The sequence below is a fragment of the Xiphophorus hellerii genome, chromosome 12 (genome assembly GCF_003331165.1).
Source record: "Xiphophorus hellerii strain 12219 chromosome 12, Xiphophorus_hellerii-4.1, whole genome shotgun sequence".
Classification (NCBI taxonomy): domain Eukaryota; kingdom Metazoa; phylum Chordata; class Actinopteri; order Cyprinodontiformes; family Poeciliidae; genus Xiphophorus; species Xiphophorus hellerii.
In genome coordinates, this window is record NC_045683.1 from 33,455,635 (window position 1) to 33,473,924 (window position 18,290).

Here is an 18,290-nt window from a genome sequence, read left to right on the forward strand (position 1 = left end):
TCCTTGATCGCAATGTATCTGGCGAACAACTCCCCTCAAACTAATGAAACAACGCAGGCCATTAATAAAAGAATCTGTGGACAAATCATCCAACATTTCAATGTGAACAGCTCTCGAATAAAGGCAGGTGAACACCAATCCATACCTTTTGTGTTCCTTACGATTTCCTTTAACAACAAAAGGACCAAAACAGTCCATTCCACAATAAGTAAATGGTGCAGATGCTTCCAAGCGTTCCTTTGGAAGCTCAGCCATAAGCTGTTCTTCCAGTGGTCGTCTGAGCTTCCTGCACTGCACACATTTATGAATCATCTGAGCCACCAACCTGCTGCAGCCAATTATCCAAAACCCATTTATCCTGAGCTGCATTTGGGTTTGACCTCTGCCTTGATGACCTACCTGAATGTGACAGTAGGACAAAATAAGATGAGTGATATGGCTGTTTTTTGGTAAAATCAGTGGATATCTAAAATCTTCACTAAGAGATGAATGTTTTAATCGCCCACCAACCCGTAGTAGACCATCTTCTACAAATGGATTTAAATGGAACAGAGGGCTAGAATGTGGAAGGATCTCTCCTCGTTTTAGCAACTTCATCTCTGAGCCAAAGGCCTGTTCTTGAACAAGTTTCACCACTGATTTAACAGCATCCTCACGTTCTTTAACACTCACCACGTTTGAACATTTGTTCTGGCATCCAAGTCTTTTAATTCTAGCTACTACTTTAATCAATGTTGACCAAGATGAAAACCCAGTGAAACGTTCAAGAAAATCAGCGGTATCATTTGCTGTTGTCACAAATGTCTGAACAGCTTTAACCTCTGGATCACCAACTAACAGATCAGGGTAAGATTTAAATTCCCTGTTCATCTCTCTTTTCCACAAAAACTTAGGACCTGTTAGCCAATTTGTAGTTAAATCTCAGAGGCACATAACCCTCTTGATGCATGATCTGCCGGATTTTCAGTTGTGTCAACATGATTCCATTGATTTGGATTTGTGTTCGCTCTAATTATCTGGACCCGATTTGCCACAAATACATGAAACCGTCGTGCTTCATTATTAATATATGACAACACTACTTGTGAATCTGTCCAGAAAAACTCTGTCTATCTTCATATCAAGTTCTGATTTTAACAGAACGCTCAACCTAGTAGCAACCACTGCAGCTGTAAGCTCGAGACGAGGAATGGTTGTAATTTTCAAAGGAGCAACTCTGGCTTTAGCCATGATTAAAACACAATGAATTTCACCTTTGTCATTCTCAAATCTGAGGTAAGAGCATGCACCATATGCTAGGCTGCTAGCATCTGAGAAGTGATGTAGTTCTGTTTTAACGATTTTTCCAAATCCTTGGGGATGATAACATCTTTGTATCATTAACCCTTTCACATCCTGAAGGCTAAACTTCCACTTCTCCCACCGTACAAGTAAGTCTTCAGGCAGAGGGTCATCCCATCCAATACTTCTGCGGCACAGATCTTGTAAAATACATTTCCCATTCATAATGAATGGTGAAATAAATCCCAGCGGATCATATAGAGATGCTATTACTGACAAAATACCACGGCGTGTATCAGGTTTGTCCCTCAGATCAATGTGAAAGCCCAAACAGTCACCTTTGACATGCCATCGCATACCTAGAGTATGTTCAGCATGTGTTAAATCAGGCTTGAAATCAGCAGAAACCACACTTGTGGCTCTCTCAGATGGATTCACACAGTCTAGAACTTCAGACCTATTGGAATTAAATTTGTGGAGTCTCAAACCACCTTCTTTGCACAGTTTCTGCGCTTCAGTTATTAGTGTGGTGGCATCATTAGTTGTAGGGACACTTATTAACCCATCATCAACATAAAAATTATTCTCCACAAATGCTGCTGCAGCTGGAAACTTTGATCTCTGCTGTTGTGCCAAATATTTCAGACCAAAATTAGCACAGCCTGGAGAGGAGGCAGCACCAAAAAGGTGGACTTTCATCTGAAATTCTTTAGGCTCGCTCTCCAAATCTCCTTGCTCCCACCATAGAAACCTGAGGTAACAACGATGCTTTGATGAAACATAAAACTGGTGGAACATCCTTTCAATGTCACAAATAATAGCAACAGCTTCTTTTCTGAAACGCAGAAGGATTCCAATTAAAGAGTTAATCAAATCTGGACCAGTCAACAAAGTGTCATTCAAAGAGGTACCACGAAATTTAGCTGAGCAGTCAAACACTACTCTTAACTTATCTGGTTTCTTTGAATGATACACCCCATGATGAGGTAAGTACCACACACAACCATCATTGATGTTTGTCTCAGGAGCTAGTTCAGCATCACCACAGCTAATGATTGACTCCATAAATGTTTTATAATGATTGTTGAACTGATCATTTCTTTTTAACTTCCTCTTTAGATGTTGTAAACGAACAATAGCCAGCCTCTTATTATTTGGCAACACAGGAAGGCAGGGTGTTTTAAATGGAAGGGGCATCTCCAAATGTCCATCGTCTTTCTGTGTAATATTTTCACTCAGAAGTTGTATAAACCGAATGTCATCTTGGGAAACACATTTTCCTTCTGGACCCTTTTCATTGAAATCCAACTCCAAAACTCTTAAAACATCAGAAGCCAATGGAGCGGGCATTTCTTTCACCATCACTCTATGTACAAATCTTTGGTTGCCTTGCCGATCTAAATGTGGATTGGCTGCCCCGATAATACTCCAACCAAGAGTAGTCCTCTGAGCAAAAGGTTCATTTTCCCCACCAACAACAACTTCCAAGGGAGCCAAAGCAGAAGGACAGTCAAAACCAACGAGTAAACCTACTTCACAGTCTTGTAAAGCAGGCATTTTGCCAGCCAGATGTTTAAGGTGAGGCCATTGTAATGCTGTACTTCTACTTGGTATGCAAGATGTATCAACAGGAATGAAGTCACGCGTGTATGCTTGCGGCAACCGTATGTAATTATCAGAGAAAAAACTCCGAACTTGCAAGTCATACACATTTTGACTAGAAACAGGTGTATCAACAGAAACCATGGTACTAAGTTTTAGCTGTACTGGTTTGGTTTCAACAGTCAAGTTTTTCACAAGATCTTCTAAAACAAAGGAGGAGTCACTCTGAGTATCAAGGAGTGCATAAGTAAGTATTTCTTTCCCAGGATCCTTCACAGAGGACAGAAAAACTGGAATAATACTTGATGTGGCAGAAATGTTTCGGGTGAGTGCATGAGATAAAACACTGTGAGAAACCTGAGGTGTTTCTTCTGCAGGGATTGAACACTGCTGACCAACATCCTGACATCTCACTCTGTCCTTGTGTAAACAAGTAGGATGATGTCGTCTACACTCTCCACAAACATGCCGCGTTTTACAATCTTTCAATAAATGGCCTTTCCTTAAACATCCAAAACAAAGATGGTTCTGATATATAAATGATCTTTTGTCTTCCATTAATTTAACTGCAAATTTGGGACATTTAGCAACACTGTGTGATATGTCTGTACAAACCAAGCAAGGCAGTTTAGATTTCAGAACATGACCAGTTTCTTGTTTCTTGAACTCCGTACTGGTATTAAAAGCCTTAGCTTTCCTGGAAAGATCATTTGAAGAAGTTTTAGACTTTAACAAAAATGGAGAAGCAATAGGATTACATGCTATACGTGCTTCCTTTTGTATAAAGCTAGAAAAACATTCAAAAGATGGATATTCTCCACATGCATCAAGCACTTCAACAACAACTCTACTCCATTTACGTACAACCCAGTCTGGTAATTTCTTCAACATCTTATGATTTTCTTCACAATCATTTAAGATGGACAGTCCTTTTACTTGAGGCATAGCCTCTTCACAACTTTTCAAAAAGTCAGCAAAATCTCTGAGAGACAATGGATCATTTGGTGCAATCTTTGGCCATGACATAAGTTTATCTCTAAATGCTTTCTGAATTACAAATGGGTTTCCATATCTGTCCTGTAGAACTGACCAAGCACCCTCATATGCGTCCTCAGAGCTTCTGTAAAAGAAACCTTCCACAGCCTTTCGGGCTTCTCCAGAGAGATAACTTTTCAAATACAACATTTTTTCTCCAACAGAGATGGATTTTGAATCAATTAAAGTTGTAAATGATATCTTAAAGTCCACAAATTTCAAAGGGTCACCTGAGAATATGGCAGGTTCAGGAACAGGAAGGCGACTTAAACTCAATGAGCTCGTTAAGGCTTCAGCCAAGTTTACTGCAGGAATCTCAGAGCAAGCTTGAGGTGGTAGAATTGATGCAGCCCTTGCAGCTGACTTTCTTGGATGTTTTAAAATTTGCACTGATTTAACCTCAGGCTTAAAATCAAGACTTTCCCCTTCTACCCCATCTTCAAGTCTGCTATAAACATCAAGCCGAGCTGCAGCCATTTTAACTTCCATATCTGTTTGCATTACCTTTAACTTGCTCTTCTCCTCATCAAGCTGCTGTAGCACTTCAGCTTCCTTCTGCTTCATTTCTGCCATAATCTGGGACTCATGACACTTCCATTCACATTCAAGCTTACTGACTCTCGCATGTTGAGCTTCAATCTCCAACATGGATTTAACTTGTACCCTTTTAGCTGCAAAATCAGCTTCTGCCATTACACGCCCTTGAGAAACTTTGGAGCTGGTAATTGATGAACCACATGTAGATGAAGAACCTTCAGTAGAGATTTCTCCAAAAACAGACTGATATTCGTCTCTATTTAAGACTTCTCGCACCCTTTCCTTTTCAACTTCTTGATTAAAATTTTCTTCAACAATACCCCCTTCTAAACGCTTACACACAAGATCATAAATCTCATTTGTTAATATAGTACAGGCATCTAGTTTCTGCACAATATCTGGAGTATTTAAAGAATTACGTTGAAGAAACTCATAATTCTGTTTCACTTTATCAAGACTGTTTTGGATCTGCTGATTTATTTCATCCAGATTTTCCTGAGAGCAAAAACCCTTTAATTTCTTCCTGGCTTCTCTGGCGATTTGTTTCCAGGATGCATAAGATTTAAGAAATGCTTTTATCTGTTTCGTAGACTCCGCTTCTCTGTACTGCTCTCCCTTTTCAGTTAACTTTCTTGTGCGAGGACCTGAAACCAACTCTTGTCCTTTTGGCTTTTCTTCAGTGCACTCATCTTCAGCAGAAAGTCCTTTTTCACGTGGCAGTGACATCTTAACTCTAAAACCTTACAGTGAAATTAAACCCACAAAACTTAACATTTAGTTACAAAACACCATTCTAATTTTTTCCCTTTTTATTTTTTATTTTTTTTTTAATTACATACCTTATAAGTAATTTGGCATATAATTTGACCAAACATAGTCCTTGAGCTCATTTAATTTCATACATATTCAGGTGACGTCATGTCCAAGTTATTTCCGCGTTGTTTGATCAGTCAATTTCTCACCGCGCCAGTGGTCATCTGTCAGATTCAGTTTCTGATGCTAACTTGGATCCTCCACGAAGACAGCTCCTCATGGTGGCGTTGACTCCGACGCAGCGCCAAACCTCGGCCGATGTCCGATCCAAACGTCTCACCGTCAAATGAAAAGGCGACACACGGAAGCCTCGAGTTTTCACTGTAGCAGCTCCCCAGCAGTTGAATTTATCCAGCCAGTCTCGACGGGTGAATTTAGCGTTTTATTTATTTTTTTCTTCGGGTGATTCGTCACCACAGTCACCACAGTCACCGTGAAAACTCGCTGCTTTCACTGGGGAACACTTGATTTCTGCATGCTACTCAGCTTGACAGTTCAAGTCATTGATTGGCATGAGATACTACCAGCTTTTAAAGGGCCCGCCCTCATTAATTACGGCAGCCCAAGAGGTACAACAAAAAAAAAACCCAAAACATTACAAATTGTAAATACCATTAAAAACAAAAAAAAAAAAAAAAATACTAATCAAAACAGACAAACATCCATAAACAATCTCTCATACTTAATTTAGAAAACTCTTAATTTATTTTAAATAGTGTATCCGTTACACCTTTTGTACACACATTTTTGGAAATATGTCAATGTAAGATAATTTTGAACGACATATACCCATGATACCCATCATCTGCCAATAAACTTGTGTGTTTAACACCAGTGAAGAAACTTTTAGTGGTATGTTATGATGTAGAACTATCAGACCAAAAAATTCAATCAACATTGTTTCCCAACATTGATTCAATATAAAATCAACATAAATCTGCATGCAGATACACAGTCAGATGATGGTTGAATTAGCATTGATTCAATGTAAAATCAACACAAATATGCATGCAAATTGACATACAAAAATGATGGTTGAATCAACATTGATATAGTGTCAGTTATGGTTGAAACCCTAACATTGATTCAACATGTAAGTCACCGACCAATTTCAATTCCGTTTCAATGCCAGGCTTCAACATAGATTAAATGTCTTTGCCTGACATTGTTTCAATGTTGTTTCACTCATATTGTGCTATCTGGGTTGTATTTGTGTGAAATTGAGTTTTAACTTAAAATGAGTAGATTCTAGTTGTTGGCCCTGTATATTACTGAGGTTTTTTAGCTTCAAAACGTGTTTGATAACGTTTTACGTTTGATTCTCAATGTTTGATACTCAATGTTTGATATTGTCTAGCAAAATGTTTTGACATCAGGCTACATGGGTACTGCATTAATATATCAATGCATTTTCTGTCTTTATATATATAGCTTTATATATATAGGCAATATTTTTGAGCTTCTAGCTCAAAAATATTGCCAACTAAGCTGTAGTTGGCAATATTTGTTTGCTGCTTTGCATGATAATTTATGTATCTAAAACAAACAGTATTTTACATCAACTTCTAAGTTATGCAAAACTTCTCCAATTAAAATTGTTTGAAGGTACAGAATCAATTCAGTACCGGTGCACATTCTCAGATGAGAAAGACTCACCTGGTATAAATAAAATTTGTATCTATTGTAATTACACCTAAGAGAATTTAATTTAATCAAAAAATGTCATGAATATGTGTGTGTGTGTGTGGGGGGCGGGGGGGGTTGCGTGTTCTATCTAAAGTTGGGGTGCACCGATTGCAGTTTTTCAGCTATTCGCCGATTACCAATCTTTAAAAAGCCTGACCTGCCCTTTTTGATTTTGGCCAATACCAATTTTTTTTTTTTGTCTGAAATGTTCCTAAATGTAGCAAGAAAGACACTGAGTTGGCAACAGTGGGGTGAATATTGTTAACTGTACACATGCAGACATGATCTGGTGGGCCAGTCTGTCAGTCAAACCTCTCACTGCAGAGCAGAAGAGGACAGTGGCTGATTTCTAAACCTTCGCTGACGAAGATTAGATCAGTGGATAAGATTGGCTTCATTTAAGCATTGGCTGATCACCAATACCCCAAAGTTAAGGAAATCTGGGCCGTAAAATCAGCCAATAAATGTATCCTATAATATACGTGGATATAATGAGACATCACTATCAGAGATGCAATAAGTTTATAGTAGGTGTGTGAATAATCTAATAATCTGACTTTTGATTGGAGCCAGTCCACATTATTAGGAGAACTAAAGGACCCTAAAACCAAATTTCGCTTAAGGTCCATGGAGGCTTGGGCTGGCCCTGCTTCTAGCTCAAAAATGCACAATATATCTATAAATAATTTTGGAGTATTGATAAGAAGTACTGAGGTATTCTGTTTTCCAATGAAAATAACATCTTTACCGCACAGTGGCGCAGTTGGTAGCACTGTTGCCTTGCAGCAAGAAGGTCCTGGATTCGATTCCCGGCCGGGGTCTTTCTGCATGGAGTTTGCATGTTCTCCCTGTGCATGCGTGGGTTCTCTCCGGGTACTCCGGCTTCCTCCCACAGTACAAAAACATGACTGTCAGGTTAATTGGTCTCTCTAAATTCTCCCTAGGCGTGAGTGTGTGTGTGAATGGTTGTTTGTCCTGTATGTCTTTGTGTTGCCCTGCGACAGACTGGCGACCTGTCCAGGGTGAACCCCGCCTCTCGCCCGGAATGTAGCTGGAGATAGACACCAGCAACCCTCCCAACCCCATTAGGGACAAAGGGTGAACAGAAAATGGATGGATGGATGGATAACATCTTTACCACCTTCAGCACAAGCACAGCAACAAATATTCAGAGGATTAGACTCCAAACAAAACTCAGATGACCTAGCTTTCAACCAGTATTGAAACGCACCACTTATACACAAATCTGAGGCTGTTGGATATATGGAGTGAAAATAGTCTCAAAATCCTTGTGCACTTGTAACCTGATATGTGCATAAATGCAGTTTTGTCTGTGTGTATCAGACAACTCGGGCAAACTTATTTAACATTTGTAGGTGTAGGAAAAGGTTTGAGTTTGTAATTATGAGATTTGTGAGTTTGAAGTTAAAAAATCTGTGTGTAGAAATTTTATATTTGTAGAAGGTACATTTGTGTGTGTGTGTGTACTTTTATTTTGCTTTCATAATTTATTAATATTTGTGTATGCATACGACCACATATTTACAAGTACCCGGAGTTAAAAAAAAAAAAATTCTTACGGTTTATAAGTCATGTTTCACAGATAAAACTATCCAAATTTACACACAAACATCCTTACACGGATTACAAATCCAGTATTACATATGCACAGGTATTTTGAGACTATATGCTCTCAGCCAGCGTGGCATGGAGTCCATCAGTCTGTGGGACTGTTTAGGTGTTATGTGAGCTCAGGTTGCTCTCATAGTGACATTTTCTGAATTGTTGAGTCTGGAGTCTCACATCTTCCTCTTCATAATACCCCACAGATTTTCTATGGAGTTACGGTCAGACAAGTTTGCTGGCTAATAAAGAACAGGGATGCCATGGTTCTTAAACACCACTGTGTTAAGCACTGTGTGTGAGTGCCAAGTCCTGTTGGAAAATGACATTTCCATCTCCATAAAGCTGGTCAGCAGCAGGAAGCATGAAATGCTCTAAAACTTCCTGGAGGGGTAGGGTTAGGTGGCTGTGTTGACCTTGAGCCCCAGAAAACACAGCTGACCAACACCAGCAGATGACATGGCACCCAAACCGTCACTGACTGGGGAAACTTTGAATGGACCTCAAGCAACATGGATTCTGTGCCTCTGCTCTCTTCCTCCAGACTCTGGGACCTTGAGTTCTAAAGGAAATGCAAAATTTTCATCAAAGAACATAACTTTGGACCACTGAGCAGCTGTCCAGTCCTTTTTCTCTTCAGCTCAGGTGAGACACTTCTGATGCCGTCTCTTGTTCAGGAGTGGCTTGACACAAAGAATGCAACAGCTGAAATCCATGTCTTGCATGTCTGTGTGTGGTGGTTCTTGTAGCACTCCAGCTGCAGTCCACTCTTTGTGAATCTTCCCCCACATTTTTAAATAGATTTTGTTTCACAATTCTCTTCAGGGTGTGGGTATCCCGACTAGTTGTACACTTTTTCCCTACCACATCTTTTCCTTTCTTTCACCTCTCTGTGAATGTCTTTGGACACAGAGCTCTGTGAACAGCCAGCCTCTTTAGCAATGACCTTTAGTAACTTGACCTCCTTGTGCCAATGGTCATCTTTGGATAACTGTCAAGTCAGCAGTCTTCCCCATGATTGTGTAGCCTACAGAACTAGACTGAGCGACCATTTAAAGACCTTTGAAGGTGCTTTGAATTAATTCGCTGATTACAGTGTAGCACCAGGTGTCTTCAATATTGAACCTTTTCACAATATGCTGAATTTGGGGTTCTCATTAATTATCAGTAATAATCATCCATACCAAAAGAAAAACATTTGAAATATAAGAGTTTATCTAATGAATGAATATGATATACGCATTTGATATACAGTATGATATGATTCAAATTTAACTTTTTAAATGGAATTACTCATTTAAATCAACTTTTTACCAATATTCTAATTTCATGGCCAGGAACTGTATATTAGGAAGGTGATAATAAAATACTTAGACTTACAAGTTGTTTATTTTGTATCTGGCTCTATCTGTAAACCAGCTAATGGAAAACCTCTGTGAAGCCACACATCAGGAAGACCAACTTTCACATGTAGACATAACTTGGCAAAGTAATTCTGTTAAAGGGCATTTTAAATAATCCCCAACAGTATAGGAATTTAGAGAAATCAAAGATTATGAAGATTTTTTTTTGATCAGTGTATTGTAAGATGTAGTACTGGGGAGTAGATGGATTGCCCACCCACCATCTACAGGAATATGCTTCCAACTCTTCAAAGCTCCAAAGAGGGAAAACTGGAAATAAATAGACCTGCAATGAGTTTTACAAGTCACCAATAATGTTACAATCTCAGAAGTAAAACCAAAAACATTCTTTTGCTTTAGACACATCAACATTGAGTGGTAGTTTCCTGCATATGCAGATCAGATTGATAAACAAGAACATGATATGGCATCTAAATAAATAAGAATACAAATATGACTGGTCATTTAAAATGGAAAAGCAATCAGTTATAAAAATGAATGAGAAACTCTTTAGTTGAAAGAGCTTTAATCAAACAGTTAAGTGTAATGTACAGAATTGCACGCTAGACAACGGAATTTATGCACTCCAACAGTGTTCATGTTTATGATTCATTTGTGGCTCTTCATGTCAAGCAACAGCCAGCAATGAACAGAGAGAGGTGCATCTACTTTTCAGGTCCTAATCCTCTTGCAAGGTTGTCGCTGGTTTCAGCAGCGTCCTTTAAGACTTGCATCAGCATGGCATTCCTCTGCCTCGTCTCTTCCATCCTCACTGGGTTTGATTCAGGGAGGTTCTGGTGGGTAGTGGACATAAAAGAACCCAGGTAATTCATGATAAACTGAGTTCATTTGATTTGAAAACAAACAAACAAAAAAACAAACTAAAAACGTACAATTATAAAAAACAGAACAAAAGATTTTTTTCTTCAACGAAATATTTGCTAATGTAAAATGTAAGGTAAAAAACAATCTGGAAGCACACAAACCTTTAAATTACAGACCTTTGAACAGGAGACTCATGTTCACTGATGGAAAACTCCAATCTAACGTTTTAAACAAGAACTTGAAAACCCTTACAAATAGTCAGAGATTATTTCACTTCATAAATGTGTGTAAGTGACAGTCATTAAACAAATGAGATTTGGTGTGTTTTAATTATAAACTGACAGTTCTCATCTTTATTAGGAAATAAAGAGCCCTATTTGGCAGGCTTGGATCTGCCTAAGATTCCTTCCTCAAAGTGAGGGACAATTGTGTGATTTTTGACAATCAGGAGGACATTTAGGACTTTTCACAACTGTTACTAATTGCACTCCTACATTTTGAGTATGTTTGATACACAGTTTTAATTGTGAAAGAATACCGACTGTATGTAAAAGGTCTGTACATACAGTGCGCATGCATAGACAAGTCAATCATTCAAACACAGAACTGTGATTTAATTAGTGGCTGGTCTAAGATGTGAAGAATAAACTCCCTTGATTTTCGTACCTGACTAAAAAGATCAAGGCTTAAGTTAAAATAATGTCCTGCAAACTGCAAATAGGCAAAGCGTTAAATCCACTGACTGGCTGTCCAGGTAGGAAAACAAGCCTCTTACCCCCACTGTTGGATAACTGAATGTTGGTGAAAGGACAAAATGAAAAATGAATGAAGAACTAAAGAAAGGTGGCTTGGTGAGAACACTACATCTGTAAGTCTGGTGGCTTACAAACGCAGCATTTGTAAGCCACCAGCCACAGAAACTGATTTACTGCTTTCAAAAATATTAAAATAGCCAATTTTAGAAGAGGGAAAGATTGCCCTGTTTAAATTTCACATAGTGATCCAGTATGTCACTTTATTTTTCTTTCTTCCTCTCTTTACATAATATAAGAATTTAAAGGATAAGTGATAAATCAGCCTTTTGTTCATAGGTTTACCTGTGAAGGTAAATGGGACAGAATCAATTGTGAATCTTACTAAGCTAAAACAAGTTATTGAATGAAAAGGGAAATCAGCTATTAATCAGTTGGTTTAAATGATGAGAACCAGTTGTAGTAAATCATGTTACAGCATTAGACCTGTCATGATAGCAAATTTTGCTGAACGATTAATTGTCTCAAAAATTATTGCGATAAACAATAATATTGTTTGAAGACCTTTTTACACTGAAAATGACGCAATAATGCATGCGATTTCTTTCCAAAGATGGATATACTTTATTTTCAAAAGAACACTAATCACTGGAACTGATAAGCAAAATAAACAAAACAACCAAATAAATAAATAAAATGGATTCTCAGTCTCCATTAACAAAAAATGTACTGGAAAAAAAACTAAACAACATAAAGCCAAAGTTGAAATAAATACTGCATTCAACCAAAAGAGTGCAGATTATGAAGTCTGTATATTATGTTGCCCTTCAGTAATAATTAGATTTAAATAGAGAAGACGGGCACATCGACTACCTGATGCAATAGTTCACACTACATGAATTTTTGCTCCTATTTTTCCTCTTACAACAATCTTAAAACGTTGGTCTTTCTAAGATTGTGTGGTGTGTTATGGTAGATCGTTGTTGCCGCTCCGATCTAAATCAGGGGTTTTCCCCGACTGAGAGAGTTAACGCAGCCTGTTGAATGTGACAGGTAGCCAATCAGAAAGCGCGGATTCTCCTCCGTGTTTTCTGAGGGGAAATTACGTCGGGGAATCCCAAACAGCTGACACGATGCAACCCGAAGTCCAGCGGACATTGGAGATGATATGTGGAAACAACATTAATGTTTATTCAACATGCAAAGAATATAGAAATGACAAGAGGAGGAGTTGGAGCGAAATTGCTACCGCAGTTGATAAACCTGGTAACTTTTCAGCTGTTCTTCGTTAACGTGACATAAATAGGTTCTAATGATTTTCATTCAGTCAGGACTTTACGCTGACACTAGCCACATGCATTGCAGGTAGATTGTAGTAAAGCATTGATTAATGCCTGGTTTTAAAATTAGTTCACTGGACTTGTAGTCATTATTTTGTGCCCATTGTTGGACACCACACGGCACGATCGAACCCGATTGAACAGTTATACATAGGATTTCTGTCGGCTAATGTGTGGTCTGTCAGGTTTTGAAAATGGGCCGACAATCGGCCGACAGCTCTAAGATCCTGCAGTCTGCGCTGGGCTTTACACTAAGGAAATGAGGAAGGGAGGAGTCAGTGGAGAGCACTGGAGTTGAGCCTTTTTTCATTCGGTGTCATTTGCTGAAAGAGAAAAAGGTCGGAAGAGACGATAATGCCGATAATTAAAATGACGTCGATCGTTTTAATTTATCTTACGATTAATTGATTTATCTATCGCGACAGGCCTATACAGCATCACTAAATTTTTCATCTGGGTTTTTTTTTCCATATAAAAGAGCAAGGCTAATATTTGTTTTCTTCCTCTGTTTTTGTCCAGAGGTGTCCATCCAGGTTTTCTTTATACCTAAAAGAACAAAAAAAAATTTAATGAGCTTTACTGCAGGATGTTTGCTCCTACACAGACAATTCTGTTACATTTTTCATTCCCTCTACATTTTTTAGTGAAATATCTCAATCTAAAGCACAGGTGTCAAACTCCAGTCCTCAAGGGCCGGTGTCCTGCAGTTTTTAGATGTGCCACAAGTACAAAACACTGGAATGAAATGGCTTAATTACCTCCTCCTTGTGTAGATCAGTTCTCCAGAGCCTTAATGACCTAATTATTCTATTCAGGTGTGGTGCAGCAGAGGCACATCTAAAAGTTGCAGGACAGAAGCCCTTGAGGACTGGAGTTTGACACCCCTGGATTAGGGTATGAAGACAGTTTATGCAATGAGATAAAAATAATTTAGTCTATTGGAATTTTTTAAAACATTGTCTATGGTATCCACAGCAGAGTTGACATGTCATACTGTAATACTTTTTTTTCCTGAAAAGAAAAATAGGTAATGTTTGACAATGGCTCGTTTATCAAAGTACATTTTTTTCCAACACCTAAAAATATGTTTTTGCTGAATACATTAAATAAAATTTAATAACATTGTCATTCTCAATAGATGACTGCTGCAGTTTTAGATCTATGACCTATTACAATTCAACCATTTACATGCGCCCCTGTTTGTCTGGAGTGGTCTACCAGCAGCTACTGAGTTTTCCTTCCCTTGATATCTCAGTCTGGCAATTCTACATTTCAGAGGTGCCAACATAAAATAATTATGTAGAGTTAACCCCTCTGTGCTTTTTTTTGATCTTTAAAACAGTCTACAGCCAAGTTGTTACAGAGGTTAATCAAAAGTAGCAGGGCTTATTTAGTAAAATAGCAGCAAATTTGCTTATTTCATAACGTCATAACCAGTAACCTTCTCTCCTCTGGTCTGTTTAACAGCTACAGTCTCAGATCAACACAGCCCTCCAGCTTTGTCAGCAGCAAAAACAGCAACATTATACCTATCAGGGAAACATAGATTATATTTGCTTTGCTTTGCCCCCACATGATGACAATGATATAGTATGATCCAATGAAATATTAGATTAGATTAATATTGGTTGGTGCTATGTTGTTGTACAATTTTTTAAGATCTTGTTCAATATGCCCTTTTTTTAAACTTTGACCCCCTGCCTCTCCAAAGGTCTCTGCACAGCCCCGCGTTGCACAACTAATGCGGACACGGCTCCGCTGCTGCGAAAAACTAAACTTTACTCATCCTGTGGTTTTAACAAATAGAGCTGGAAGACATTTCCTCCTGTACCCAGAAGGAGAGCGGCGGTCTGGAGGAGCGCGGCGGCTCAATCAATCTGTCCATTTTGAGGCAGCGAAATCACACACACACAAAAGAAATCCTCACAAAAGCGCACGCCCGGAGCGCACACAGGGTAAAAAGCTAGCAGAGTTTGGGCGTGCCGTGGTGGCGTAGGGGTTAGCGCGACCCGTATTTGGAGGCCTTGAGTCCTCGACGCGGCCGTCGCGGGTTCGACTCCCGAACCCGACGACATTTGCCGAATGTCTTCCCTCCTCTCCTTCCCCGTTTCCTGTCAGCCTACTATCATATAAAGGACACTAGAGCCCACAAAAAAGACCCCCTGGAGGGGTAAAAAAAAAATAGCTAGCAGAGTTCAATTGATCGGTTTGTATCCAACAGAATCAACTGACTGATGAACTAGCGCAGATTTCTCTGCAATTGTGGACCAGGAGGAACTTGTGAGGCACTGTGCGTTCCGACCCCAGCAGGTCAAGTGCTTGTAATTTAAGTCGAGTCGTTTAATTTAATTTATTATAAGTATTGGGGCCACATGGGTTCTGTCACTACGGAGAAAAAGTTAGATGCGTTCATCTGCTTTATGTGTGATGGGATCTGGATTCACGGTTCAATTAGGTGAATACAAACTAAACCGCATAAAAATGCGACTAAAAGCCTATGTTAATATGATTATTATTTGACGGGCAAAAATAGAACATGACTGATTTTTTAATGTCTATGGTTCAATGACGTGAGGTCAGGGAAGGCAGGTGAGTCAGGGCCTCACCTGTCATCATGGAAAAATAATATATAATGATAAAATAATTTATATTGCTATTTTCACCCTGTGGTTTGTACTATAGGGTACCTATTTTTCATTTAGCTTAACCAATTCTGATTATTTTTTCTTCAAAATCGCTGAATTTTCCCATTCAAATGCTCAGAAGCGAAGCCGGTGAGGCAGCAGCGAGTTGAGCCTCACCTGGGATTGATCAGCCTCTCACTAACTGCACTGGCTGCCATTCTATGGTAGCATGCTCGTCCTGTCTGTATGTCGCCAATAAAATGGCTAAAAAACATTTAATGTATGAACTGATTTTTCATAATTTAGTTTATGTATATAATGTACAGTGTTTTTTGTACAGGGGGCGCTCATAATCCTACACACAGTGTGACTCCACAACTGCAGAGTAAGAGACAGTAACAGCGAGCTAGCCATACAGTAAAGTCGAGTGCAGAGATATATTTATAGTTTTCTCCTCTTACCACAGTGTAGGAGCCATTTATCCTTTCCTATGTTTATCGCCACCAGGGGGCGTATTTCATTTTGAGTTCTGAGTGTCTGAAGGGGGATGGGGTTTTTTAAGGTCAACCGTGATTTTGCTCAGGTGTTAATGGGAAGAGGCAACAGTTTTCTACTGTGCTTGGTTTGGATTGATGTCAAATTTATGTGGATCTAAATGGAAATAGTAAGACAATGAACATTGTTCTGATAATAAATGCCTTTAGAAAAATACAAAATTTTGACTAAGAAAATTGCCAAAAATTTAAAAAGTTAAAATGGAATAAAAATGAGTGTGCCTCATCTCCTGTGATTAGTAGAATAATTTCAAAGTGATTTTAAGTCGATAGGTCACACGACCCAGAAGCTATTGAAGAAAAATACAAAATTTTGACTAAAGAAATTGATCTAAAATATAAAAAGGGTTAAAATCGACTAAAATGAGTGTGCCTCATCTATACGGACTCGAACAATTTCACACTGATTTTGAGTTGATAGGTTACATGACCTAAAAGTTATTGAAGAAAAATACTAAATTTTCACTAAAAAAATTGACAAAAATTTTTAATGAGTTAAAATGGAATAAAATTAGTGTGCCTCGTCTCCTCTGATTAGTACAATAATTTCAAAGTGTTTTTGAGCCGTTACATGACCCAGGAGTTATTAAAGAAATACTAAATTTTGACTAAAAAGAAATTGCCAAAAATTTAAAACTGAGTTAATATGGAATAAAAATGAGTGTGCCTCATCTATACGGACTCGTCGAACAATTTCACACCGATTTTGAGTCAATAGCTTACATGACCTAGAAGCTATTGAAGATAAATACTAAATTTCGACAAGAAATTTTTATCAAAAATATAAAAAGGGTTAAAATGAAATATAACTGAGTGTGCCTCATCTATACAGACTAGTAGACAATTTCAAAGTGGTTTTGAGTCAATAGGTCATATGACCTAGAAAATATTGTTGAAAAATGCTAACTTTTGACTAATTGCCAAAAATTTTAAAAAGCATTAAATTGGAATAAGAATGAGTGTGACTTATAGAATAATTGCAGTGATTTTGAGTCAATAGGTCACATGACCTAGAAGCTATTGAAGAAAAATATTAAATTTTGACAAACAAATCTAAAAAAAAAAGTGTTAAAATGGAAGATAAATTAGTTTGTCTCATCTATACAGACTAGAATTATAATTTCACACTGGTTTTGAGTGAATGGGGCACACGACCTAGAAGCTATTAAAGAAAACATTATATTATTTAATACTAAAATTATTTAAAATGTTGAATATGACCTTAAAATTTAATAGAGGATAGTGTGTCTCATGTAAAAGCATGAATTAGTACTTTTTGTGTCAGTTGGTCACAATTCAAGGAATTTATTAACATTTGTTTGTCAGGAGTGTTTAGTTCGGAAATTTGTTGACGGTCCCTAAGTGAACCTCCAAGAGCTTCGGGAGGGAGCGGTGGAGACATTAGCGTTCATAAATCGGATCAACCTTGAGCTAAACGCCGCTTACTCAGCGGAACGCGAATATCGAATATCCAACTTGAAACTAACTTCACTGCGGTGTATTTTACCTCCGTCTCCCTCTGTGCTTTTTTACCATTTTATTACCATTTTCTCGTAAATAATACCTGGAGATCCTCATGGATTCCAGCTCTAAACTGAGGCTGAAACAGAAACTCCAGATAGGAGAGAGGCAAGGTTGAGTTTACATGAAATCACCTTCAGCATCTCTTTCCTTCGCTGTTCTCCTGGAGATATCACAGACCATAGTCCATATCCGAGCCCCATGGAAGCAATCGCCGCGGTGGAGGTCAGAGTTGTCCGCATCGCGCTCATCCTGAACGGTCACTTTTTGTGGTGTCTGAACCGCCGTACTCGCTTATCTTCTTCTTCTTCTGTTGCGTTTTATGGCAGTTTACACACTTTGCGCATTACCTCCATCAACTGGACGAAGATGTAACTTCAGAAATTTATTTTTTTTTACTATACATCTTCAAAAAATAAATAAATAAATAAATTTACTAAACTATATTCATACTTACTCACACACATACTAAATCCTCTCAGCTAATTTTGTATCTTTTAAGTATTTAATAAGTGCTTGAATTATGTCATATGATTGATGCTTCCCTAATAAATTATCCATAGTTACTAAACTCCCCATTACTCTTTCCAGTTCTTTCCTCTCTTTTGTATATTTCCTACAATAAATCAACACATGTTCTACTCCTTCTGTTTCCCCGCAATAAGAACAATCACCTGATGGATGTTTCCCTATT

At 38.2% G+C, this 18,290-nt stretch overlaps 1 protein-coding gene across 1 annotated transcript; it reads right to left on the reverse strand.

Annotated features, from left to right (window-relative positions):
- Positions 1 to 10,489: 10,489 nt before the first annotated feature.
- uqcc3 (ubiquinol-cytochrome c reductase complex assembly factor 3) lies at positions 10,490 to 17,931 on the reverse strand. The gene is made up of 2 exons (XM_032578079.1): positions 17,731 to 17,931; positions 10,490 to 10,774 (listed from the first exon to the last, which is right to left on the reverse strand). Exons 1-2 carry the CDS (start codon positions 17,845 to 17,847, stop codon positions 10,646 to 10,648), a joined length of 246 nt encoding a protein of 81 aa, XP_032433970.1. The 5' UTR covers positions 17,848 to 17,931; the 3' UTR covers positions 10,490 to 10,645.
- Between the last annotated feature and the right edge of the window lie 359 nt (positions 17,932 to 18,290).

Bases quoted from the DNA above. Each gene is read 5' to 3' on its own strand.
- uqcc3 (XM_032578079.1), bottom strand. From the start codon at position 17,847: ATGAGCGCGATGCGGACAACTCTGACCTCCACCGCGGCGATTGCTTCC. The intron at 10,775-17,730 runs GTGATTTCATGT...ACTACCCACCAG, and splicing joins GAAGGAAAGAGATGCTGAAG to AACCTCCCTGAATCAAACCC.